Source organism: Pezoporus flaviventris, unplaced genomic scaffold, assembly GCF_033815535.1.
Source record: "Pezoporus flaviventris isolate CSIRO_AGI_PZ_B2104156 unplaced genomic scaffold, CSIRO_AGI_Pfla_v1 ptg000002l, whole genome shotgun sequence".
NCBI lineage: Eukaryota > Metazoa > Chordata > Aves > Psittaciformes > Psittacidae > Pezoporus > Pezoporus flaviventris.
Genome location: NW_026892550.1, coordinates 6992146 through 7003774, shown reverse-complemented (window position 1 = coordinate 7003774; position 11629 = coordinate 6992146). Strand labels below are relative to the sequence as shown.

At 39.9% G+C, this 11629-nt stretch overlaps 1 protein-coding gene across 1 annotated transcript; it reads left to right on the top strand.

Annotated features, from left to right (window-relative positions):
- The first annotated feature begins 123 nt into the window (after positions 1–123).
- On the top strand, positions 124–10662 carry LRPAP1 (LDL receptor related protein associated protein 1). The gene is made up of 8 exons (XM_061467987.1): positions 124–342; positions 5299–5443; positions 5786–5910; positions 7242–7362; positions 8277–8432; positions 8953–9035; positions 9480–9656; positions 9967–10662. Exons 1-8 carry the CDS (start codon positions 163–165, stop codon positions 10030–10032), a joined length of 1053 nt encoding a protein of 350 aa, XP_061323971.1. The 5' UTR covers positions 124–162; the 3' UTR covers positions 10033–10662.
- Positions 10663–11629: the final 967 nt, after the last annotated feature.

Sequence of the window (11629 nt, the reverse complement as noted above, 5' to 3'; positions counted from 1 at the left end):
ATTTCCCACCTAAACCGGATTTTCAGCCTGTTTCCCTATACAAACACCCCTTTCCCCGCCGACGAGGGCGCGCAACCCGCATCCCAGCAGCCGCCGCCCGGTGCTTTGAGGCGGGGAAGCCGCACGGTTGCTCGGGAGTTGTAGTTCCCCGCCCAGCGCGACATGGCGGCGCCGCGGGCTCTGGCGGTTCTCGCTGCCGCGCTGCTTCTGGCCGCTGCCTCCCAGGCCGGCAAGTACTCCCGGGAGGCCAACGAGGGGTTGGCGGCCGCCGGCGCCAAGCGGCGGGAAGCCGGGGAGTTCCGTGTGGTGAGGCTGAACCAGGTCTGGGAGAAGGCGCAGCGGGTGAGTGAGGCGGAACGGGGAGGATGGCGGCGCTCCGAGGGGCTGCCCTGGCAGAGCTCCGAGGGGGACCCAGGGTCGTGCTTGGCTGGTGTGGACACTCGTTCCCTGTTAGCCGCCTCGGGAGATGGCGGACTGCGGGAGAAGCGGCGCGGACGGCGGTTGGAGCTGGGGACTTGTGTGTGAGGACAAAGCGAGGCTGTTCGGCCAGGCATCGCCTCGACAGGCCCCGGCTTGGTGATGGGCCTCCGGGCTGTGGTGGCTGTGGTTTGGGTTTGGTTCTGAGGTCTGGCTGGTCCTGGCGGGCAGCTCAGATCCGACACAGCCTAGCTCCCGGGCGGCTGGGAACTTCGGTGTTGGATAAGGTCTTCTCTCAGGGGCTATCTCCTTCCCCTCTCCTGCTATATATGTGTGCATCATGGGAAGTGTTTATCTGCCTATGTTTAAATCTAGCAGTGATACCACATGCCCAGAAAGTGGAAAAGAGTGAAACCTCTCTGATACCGTGGAGGATCTGGCTTCTGCACCTGCTGGTTTAATGGTTTATCCCTTCTGTTAAGGGGCATGGTGCTCTCGTATCTCCTACGGCCTTAGTTCCTGCTTTGCGCAGGTCAGGAGCTCACTGCACAATAGAGTAAAAACCCCTCTAGTTTGGTGCTTATGTCACCTTCCTTTGTACCGAGTGATGTAGTCACACATGCAGGAGGACCAGTAAGTGGGTATCACCATTCCCAGATGAGAGCCTTACTTCTGGCAATGCTACTTGAATTTCTCTCACTCTGAGCTAAAGAAATACTTCATTAATATGAAAATACAGTAAAAGTATTCAATTACAGTGGAAATACTTAATTACAGCTAAGCAGAACAGCTCCTGCAGGAGAGGAGGAGCGCACTGCACACCCATATTCATCCCATGAATATTGTGGAGCACGGAAGTTAGGGTGATGGCTGGAAAAGGGTCAGTTCTCTCAGGCAAAGGAATATAGTAAATATTTTGGATTTCCTGTATCCTAGATGGACATTCCCCAGCCTGAGCTACTGAGTTAGAGGCAGGACATGCCTGGGTTTAGTATAAAAATAGAACTCCCGTGATAGTGTTGCCGCCCAGCATGCCGAAAGGTATCAAAAATACTTGTTCCCTCAAAGGGAGAAGGATGAGATAAGAGATCATAGGGCAGTGTGTGATAATGAAACTCCAGCTGTGACCTGACAGTTGAAGAAGAAACAACATGGATACTAGAAATAAACTACAGTCATAGTATTGTTAGTTTCCTCTTATTTTTCCAATTAGTCTTTTTTTATTTTCATACCTGGATGTTCTGAAATTCACATCAGAGGTGCTTTATGTCACCTATGTTAAGATGCTAAAATGTAGATTGAAGTTAACTGCAGAGTAAATAGCTAAGCTTTAGTAAATTGTACAGGTGAGGACCAGATTTTATAGAGGCAACAACTATTTGAACTAAATTTGTGACCATCTAAATTTCACTTTTGAATACGATTGGCACCTAGCCTGTGTTTTAGAAAGTGATTTTTCAGTCTGGACAAGGTCTGAAATAAGGGGAGAGCTATGCCTGTGTGTTAGATCTGCTTTGAAATACTTGTGAGTACCAATGTCGAACTCTTTTCTTCATTTTGTTAATGATGGAGAATAGTACTGAAAATGAAAAACTTCTTTGTTTTGACATAAAAGATAGATATTGCAGTTCAGTGCTGCAACACACAACTGGATGAGCAGTCCTTCAGAAAGCCCCAAAACCTTACTTAGTGGGAGCCAGGAGCTGGCAAGCTGGAATTCCCCGAGGGAGGGAGGTTTTGATCTTCCTCCAGGGTCTCTCCATAGAGATTGTATATAGACTCTTTAAAAAGTGATTTTAATACAAGAGTTCTTTTTAGTCAGACCCTAAGTCTAGTTATTTGAACCAATGACAAATATTACGTAGGTTTCACAAGGTACATGGTTTGGCCCACTGGTTTCTAGCAATCCACTGTGCTGATTGTTGCCACTGATGCAGTTCTAGCATTGTTTGTTATCAGGGCTTCCAGCTTCCTGGCCATTCCAGGCTCTGGAATTTAGGACATGTTACTCCTAAAAAATTGAAGAACTATTTCCTTTCAGAAGAGAGGGCCTAGGTAATGATAATGCACGTAATGTCTGTAGGTGAACAACAAACAACTTGATTTCCAGTGCTCATTCCCAGAATTGCCAGGTGCCTATCTTGGATGTTAATATCCAAGCAGCATAAGGAATAAGGAATGAGTGTAAGGAACTTGGTGCTTTGTTATTTAATCATTAAACTTAACTTTTCACCTCTGCTTCTAGTTATTCGACGTATGGCTGATGTTAGTAATGTGGAGTCTTACCTGTTGACATTTTTTTATATGATGTCATTCAAAGTCTTACATGAGATGATCTTGAAGGAAACGGTGCTTGAGCTATATACTTTAAATTAGCTTGTGTATTCACTTCTTTGTTACATAAATGGCACAAGCAAAAGGCTTCCAACTGATTTGAAAGGATTTATAATGTTTAAAAGGACAGTTGAGTTTTGCAGTAAATTGTAATGAGAATCAGAAAAACATTATTGGAATTGGGAGAAATTTGAATATATTTTCTTTTTTCTCTTAAGGACCAGTGGACTTAATGTATTTACTTAGTTTTTATTAAGATTTTAAAATGTTTGATTGATGATGTCTCCAAACTTTATGTTTAGAATTTCTGATATTCTCTGGCACTTTTAGAAAACAGAAAACTGTATTTTGAGATTGCACTGACTGTGGAGAGTTAAACTGCATTGTATAATCTTTTATACAATAGTGTGTCTTTGATGTGAAGTCATACATTTAAAATAGTATTTTCCATTTTTGAAGTACTTAGGAGCTGAATTAATTGTTATACAAGTTACTGATGGTGGTTTTTGTACTGGATCTGCTCAGCCTAACTACATATTAAATCCACGCCAGTTGGATCCTGACATTAGAGCACAGAACTGCTGAGATGGTTGGTTATAGCGAACTTTTCACCCAGTCTTTCTCCTGACAGATCAGGGCACAGTGTTTTGCTGAGCAAAGTGTTGTTACTTGGTGCCACTGCAGCAGTGACATTCTGGCCGTCCAGTTCCAGGAAAGCAAATAAATGCATGATTGAGGTTGGGTTTTTTTCACTTTAGCACATACTAAAAATCATAAATAAAGTGGTTCCTTCTAAGTGCTTAGTTTCCATCAAGCAGTTCCCCAAAAGCAGATGGTAAAGAAGACAGTAGAAATACTTCTTTGCTTTAGTATTAGAGGGATGAGAAGTTTTAATGTGTTCTATAAATTTCATATTTGCCTGTGATTCTAACTACTCTAGATTTTAGAAAATTATTTCAGTAAGCCAAGTGCAAGATACTTGAAAATAAAACAACTTAGTGAAATAATTATATTCAGTAGCACAAGACTAGTTAATTGGACAGCCTCAACTGAAATCAGAAGCAATAATGTCCATAGGTTCCTGAATTCCTGTCAGTAGCAGTTTAGTGCATTAGCTGAAAATAATCAAGTAACCTGCTGAAACTCAGGTGGATGTCTACATCTTTTCAGTATCAGCCTAATGTTTAAAAAAAATACTGAATTCTGGGTCTGTGTTTATTAAGCATACTGCTTCCTCACTGAAAATGAGAATTTTCATAATCTGTAATCTGATTTTAATGGCAACCCCCATAAGATTGTCCTAGGACAGATGAGCCCAGCTAGTTCAGAGCTGGATCTGAGCTCCTGGGAGCTGGCTACTGAGTGGTCGGAGGTTGAAGGACTCAGATGGCTCAGACAGAGCTGTGTTGGAAGTCACACTGCTCGTGGTTTTGGATCTGTGTTCTTCTCTGGGCTTTTCCTTACCTCACCTTCTTGTAATTAACATGCACACGCAAAAAAGAAGTTCTGAAGCATTAATATGATTTGTTATATTTCTTTGTTTTAAACTGGAGAGTTAAACTGTCTAAAATACAGAAGCTCAGAAGTCAGTCTCAAAGCAGTGCTGCTTAGCCAATATTATATTAGTCATTATCTCTATTCCTGTTTTCTCTGTATTTCACAAAATTTCATGCTGACCTACCATTCATTGAAATCTTAATTTTTTTTTTTTTATAGCTTCAGCCTCAATGTCTTTTTGTTCTTTTACATGGACAGGAATGCCTGTAGGGTTTGTATGTTTTTAATGCACATGAACCATGTTAAGAAGTGATCTTAACAATTTTTGCTCTTTGATCATAGTAAAAGTAGCTGGTGAAGTGGCTCCTTGACCTGCAGGGCCATCCTCAGAGTCCTGCAAAACCATAGTCACAAATAAAATTTACCAGCTCACTGTATCTATAGGTTTAGGAGGTGGTCCACAAGTATCCTTGTTGCACACATGGGAGTAATGTCATCTTGTTGGAGAAATTGGGTCAGTTCTGCCTTTTGTAAATTAGTGAAACTAAATTGATTTAATCAATATTTTGTTGTGGGGTTTTTTTTTTACATTTTTTGTTATTGCTACTGGACATTTTTAAGGTAGAATGATTTTTAGAAGACAGTCCTGTTAAAAGTGGAAGGAAAATCCTATTTAAATTACTTGAAGGAATACCAAAGAAAGACACAAATTTTTAAACCTTACTTAATTCCACTGTCATCCAAGTAGCTGAAGAGTTGAGAGAGGCCAGATGATGATCATAGTCTCACAGTATCATAGAATCATAGAACACCATTAACATGATGACTCTGTTAACATTGCTATGCAGGGGCATAGCCGTGTTTGTAAGCAAGGGGTGTTATGTATGCACAAACTCATACCTTAAGGCCCTTAAATTCAGATGGATACATAGCATTAAAATAAAAATGCTGTGCTATACCACCTATGCATCTATACTGGCTTCTGAGGTAACACTGCCACAAGAGATGACTCCATATAACTAAATACAAACCTTTCTCTTTTCTTGTTAGCTTCAGCTCTCTGCTGTGAAACTGGCAGAGCTGCACAGTGATCTAAAAATACAAGAAAAGGATGAGCTAAGTTGGAAAAAACTGAAGGCTGAAGGGCTAGATGAAGATGGAGAGAAGGAAGCCAAACTTAGACGCAACTTAAATGGTAAGGCATATCTTTGCAGAAGAAGTTTAAACTTTGCATCAGACACATGCATGGTTAGACACCTGTGTTTATGTTTGAACCATGAAATAACAGGTTGTCTTTCCAGATACTGAGCACACATGAGTTCATTGGAGGTCAGCAAGGAGCTGCAGGAGGCTGACAGATTCCTTTGCTCCTAATGTTTTCAGAAGAGGTCATTAAATCCAGACCGCTGTGTCTTCTGTTAGCTTTTTCAGTGTGAGCTGCAAACTAAAGCTCTGCAAGCAAGGATGTAGTCAGTCTCTCATCTTGCATACATCTGTAGTTGGTTTTAATATTTCTGTATCTTCTATTCCCTTGCAGTCATTATGACTAAATATGGAATGAATGGAAAGAAGGACTCTCAACTAGTTGATACTAACTACATTAAAGGTGGTACAGAAAGTGATATACTAGATGATCCAAGACTGGAAAAATTATGGAGCAAGGTGAGTAAGATTTCTGGGAACTGGAGAGTGTTTCTTCTTTGAATTACTATCTGTGTATTCTGGGAGCTGCCTGACTTGAATAGCTTTAGTACTCTGCTTTTAAGTACTGGCCGAGCTGTGCTCTCAGGGCATGCCATCTGCATCCAGGTCACCAGGCATGGCAGGTTCTCTTTACCAAAGAAAGGTCCTGCAGCAGTCTGCATGAAGGGTAAAATCTTGGATCCATTGGAGACAAACAGTTTTTCCTTAAATTTTACTGAACTCACAATTTCGCTTTGTGGGACTGTTACACTGTGTGGTAGTACACTTCGTGCTGATTTTCCTGGTTTTCTTGTTTCTGGTTTTTTTTTTTTAAATGTATTTAAAATAGAACCATTTCATAGACTGATTAAAAGGGAAATGTATAGTGGGGGATGTTACATAAGAATTTTCCCAACCTGGTATTCAAATGAAAATTTCCAGGATTTGCATTAATGCATATAAAAAATAAACTGTCAGTCTAGGCAATTAAAACTGACAAGAGTCATACTCTTTGAGAATTAAATAATTTAAGTTTTAAGAAATAGGAAGTCAGGTAAAGCAAACAATTCTTAGACCAGTTTACTGCAGTGGTAGCAAAGCAGAGAAAAATAATTGCTGGGTTTTACAATGTTGCTGTAACTGGATATAGCTTTGGCAGGGGACATGATGTCATGTGGTTTGGGGAATGGTAAAATCCATTAGATAGAAATATTCCCTAAGCAGAAAAAAAAAAGAGGCTGGGGCTGAACAGGTATCAGTAACATTCACCTTCTAGCACTTATTGCAGCAAATAAGTCACAAGATTTGTGGGTAGTGCTCCTGCTGTCTGACCAGTGTTTCCCTAATTGCCAAAAGTAGCCTAGTGAGGAACAAATCACTGCGGAGCAAATGCACAGCAGTGATAAAATCTTCACTTGCCAATAGAGTAAGATTAAAGACTGTACTTATATCAAGTTGCATCCATCATGCAAACAGTCCCCTTACAGTAGCATGTGAAGCTCAGTGGCCCTTATTTCTGTATTAAATTGTTTCCTGTGGCATAGAAATGACAGACACTTTTCACTGGTAGCCCATAGCAAGTCTAGCTTTATAAGTCTGAAGGAAACTTCCTCTTGACATGATTAAAGCCACCGTATCCATTGATGTCTAAATCCTAACCTCATACTAATATAAAGGGATTTAAAACAAAAGATCTTACGGAAAAGCTGGATTTAATATTTTTCCAAGTGTGTTGGGAAAAAGTTTTGGCTGTTTGAGTGTACTTAAAAGCGCTTGGCCTGGAAGGCATAATGGGCTCATGTTTCTTTCAGGCCAAGTCCTCTGGGAAGTTCTCTGATGAAGAGCTGGATAAGCTTTGGCGAGAATTTAAGCATCACAAAGAAAAGATCCATGAGTACAATATTCTGCTGGAGACTGTGAGCAGAACAGAAGGTGCCTAAACTTTATTTAGACAGTTAGAAATCAGTACAACTGTTTTCTGTGCCCATTGCCTCCATTGTTTCCAAGTTCCTTTGAAACTCCCGAAGTCTGACATTTCTGTCAGAACTGTGTGCAGATGCTGACATTTCCAGATACTTCCTGGGTTTAGTTGTGCATGAGCTGCCAAAAATCTTGCCTGCTAATGAAAATTATTCCAGTTCTCTGATTTCAAATAGGGACAATACCATCAGATTAGCAATGATGGCATAGTAGTTTACTGGAAATCATGCAGCAAGCATAGATAACACTGCTGCAAAATGTCGTCCTAAGGTCTGCAGAACATGCATGTTTTATATCACCAGCTGGGAGCCCAAGAGGATATACCTGAATATCTTATGCACCTCATGGTATATTAAAGCATTAAGGATCTGAATCCAACTTGCTCTACTAATGCCAGCTAAAATCGTTAGAGCCAGAGTATTCTAAAGCTTATATGCAGTTTGATGTTTGCATTGTAGGCTCCAAGCTGGAAGCTGCTGGAAGGCATTTCAACATTCAGTGGCCTGCTGGTTCATAAAATGGCCATGGAAGAAGGCTCAGGACTCATAAACTATCCCTATCCCATTTCCTTGGGATGTTTCTAAACTAGGAAATAAGAACATTTCTTTACTAAAATCTTAGCTGATGGTCGGTAGGAATTAAAAAGCATTTCTATAATATTACCCTCCGCAACACTAAGGGGTATTGGTCTTTAATACTGACCTGTGAAAGGAATTACTGCTTCTTAAAGTGTGGTGTTGATGTTTATTTGCACTCAGCTCAAATGCTTAGAACTAACAATCATTTATTCACCTCAGATTTGGTTTTTTTTCTGGAGCTTTTGACCTATGAGGATTTGGTTCACAGTCACACTTCTTCTTCAACAGATATCCACAAAAATGTTATTAACCCTGAAGAGAACCTGGTGAAAGAGGAAATCCTGCACAACAAACACAGAGAACTCAAAGAAAAGCTAAGAAGCATCAATCAGGGGTTTGAGCGTTTGCGTAAAGTCAGTCACCAGGGATATGACACAACCAGTGGTATGATACAGAGGGTTTTCTGCTTGTTTGGGATCAATTTGAATTTTAAAAACTTTAAAATCAGTGGGCAGGCAATAAGATGTAATTGCAGTACGTGGTCTGACCACAGTAGGCAGAAGTGATACAGCTGCCCTGTTCTATTCAGATGCCAATACTAAAAGCCTACTGAAGGACAGTAGGACAACCTGTAAAGGGGATAGTTGTGTCTTCCATGCCCACATGAGTTGGGATATTATGCCCTCGACCCCAGAAGGGTAGGTAAGTGAGACAACATGCACGGCCAGCAGTGGTGTTACTCAGTTCCTGGGGATTTCTTTGCTTTTTAAAAAATGCCTGCTACAGCAATACTGTAGTTTTAAGTACTTGGATTTTCTCCCATTTCATCTAAATAGGCATACAAATAATGCAGTGCTTAATATATTTATGTGTGTGTATGTATGTCAGAAGGCATGCTCATCTTTCATAGAAGTTGGGCATGAAAGCATTGTGTCCAGATTTTCATTTAGTTGTGTTTGTTTAGAATTTGAAGAACCAAGAGTGATTGATTTGTGGGACATGGCCAAATCAGCCAATTTCACGGAGAAAGAACTTGAATCTTTTCGGGTAAGTAGAATTGCAGTTAGATCTCTCAGGGAAAGATATTTTTCTACATAAAGATGTTAACTCGATGTTAACTCTGAGTACAGAGTTTAAGTCTGAGCAGAAAACAGCAGATTTAAGATCAGATTTTGAAAAGAGGCTTCTTTAAAAAATTGTCTGCCTTCCTACCTCCAGTCCACTATTCTTATATATAAACTTTTATTTGGCATTCACTGCTATCATCTCCTAGCATCTCACAGCCATCAGCAGTCTGAGGACTCTGCGGTAGGAGTTTTTCAGCACCTGCTTTCAAAATTGGATGTCTGGGTGTTGATGATAATATATTGTCCACATCTTCGTAAGAAGCAGGGAACTGAAAAAGTTTTCTGTGCTTGACTTAGTAAAATAGTCTTGGCAGGAAAAGAGGAAGCAAAGAAAATCCTGTGAAACTGTGTGTATTTGTTTTAGGAGGAGCTGAAACACTTCGAAGCAAAAATTGAAAAACACCATCATTATCAGAAACAGTTAGAGATTTCACACCAGAAACTGAAGCACATAGAGGGAACTGGAGATAAGGATCATCTGAACAGAAACAAAGAGAAATACACCATGCTGGAAGAAAAGACAAAAGAACTAGGATATAAGGTCTGTATAAATCCAGTGTACATACATATTGAAAGTTTAACTTGGCAGTAGAGGATATGTAGATTATCCAGTGCTCATTTTCCATGCAAGTTGAATGACTTCCATAGGAGTTGTTCAAGACATGCCTGTGCTCCATGTTTATACAGGATATGCGTGATTGTTTTATAGACCTCATTCTAAAATGCTTGAAATCTCCCTGGTGTCTGCTCTTTGCTGTTGTCACATGTACTGACAGGAAAATATGAATATATGACAGTGATAATTCCTGGTCTTACTAAAACTTGTGTGATGTGTTTTGTTTTTCTGCTAGGTAAAGAAGCACTTGCAAGACTTATCCAGCAGAATCTCTCAAGGTCTTCAACACAATGAATTATAAAAACTTTTTCCCCTTCATGGGATCAATCACATGCATAAGGAATAACACAAAACAGATAGTGTGTTTTTTCAACAGGATTTACCAAGGAGTCCCTCTGAAATAGTGAGGATTGAACAGAGTTGTCCTGGAAGAATTTATTTTTTTTTGTCCACTTAATTGCTAGTTTTCTATTTGCACTATCAAATTATTAGATTATAAATGTAAATTGCACATCTTGGATCATATATGTCTTAGGTCTGAATCAAGTAACAGCCTTTGAAATAAGCTGTTGTGTCAAAAGGAAAAATATGTGAACACTAATCTGATAGTTAGGAAAAGTGTTCTGATCAATGAAAGCAAACACTGAGGTACAGAAAGTTAAAAGAGAGGCCAGAAAAGTCTTTCAGTGTCTGTCCTATTACATTTTCTACTGAAGGTAACAAAAATATTCCTACTGACTTTGAGCAGGAGCTCAGAGCTGCACTGATTATGATACCTTCATGTGAGAGGGTGAGGAAAAGTAAGGCGGGAACAAGTATTGAGGTCAAATCACACAACTTAGTTACAGGCTAACATATCTGAAGTTACTGAATGTATGTGTACAATCATCTTGTTCATGGTTGCTTGGTTTTGTAACACTTAGTCATTAAAGAAAATCAAAACAAGATACTGGTGAGGCTTTTATTTTTCCTTCCCTCCCATTTAATGAGAAGTAACCATACCTATTTTTTTTGAGCATGTTGCTTATTCCTTTCATCTAAAGTTCACTCACGCATTAGTTTTTAAGACGGGAAGGGTAGCTTTGCACCATAAAAATGTGTTTCTGTGTTCTGAATAGGCAGAGGTGTTCTAAACCAGCTTCTCTCTGATCACATATTCCAGTACCAGTAAAGATTATTATAACTTTCCTTTTCAGGACCAGATTTTTCTGTTATATGTCATCTAGGTTGAAATTTTCTATAGTCATAATGCTGACGCTTTTATTTCTCCGGCATTTCACATGAAACTGTTTCAGGAACAAGGTCAAGGCAAAGGTCCAGTGTAGGTGAATCATTACAGCTGCTTGGTTAAGGAGCCATTACTCGCAGACTGCAGTGCTGTGGTGTACTGCATGAGGAAGCTGTTTTGAGCCTCGCTTGCCATGCCTATTCCATAAGAAACAGTGAAGAGATACAGTCAGTCAAAATCAGCCACACTGTATATTATGCAGTAGCTGGGTCCATGGTCTGTTAAAAATTGTATGGTTCTGTACATAAAGACTATTTCATAAAATGCGAGAGATCTGAACCAAAACAAACTGCAGGAGCAGTCTTACCTTGAGATTCTGACTCATAACTTTGATCAGCTTTTCTTTTTTTTCCTTTTACTTTTTAATTTTAATATAAGCTAACAGTTATTTATATTCCAGAGAATCATTATCCATTGAGGGAAACACAAGCTCCTGTTAGTATTAGGAGTCACCTTAAGAGATGGTTCAGTTCATGCAGTTTGTTGTGTATGTTCCCTTTGGTTGATAAGCTAAAAAAAGCAAACCCAGCAATAGCTAAAACCCATTTATGAGAAAACTGGTTTGGTCTTTTTTCTTAGATGCTACACACCATTTCTTCCCCAGACTATT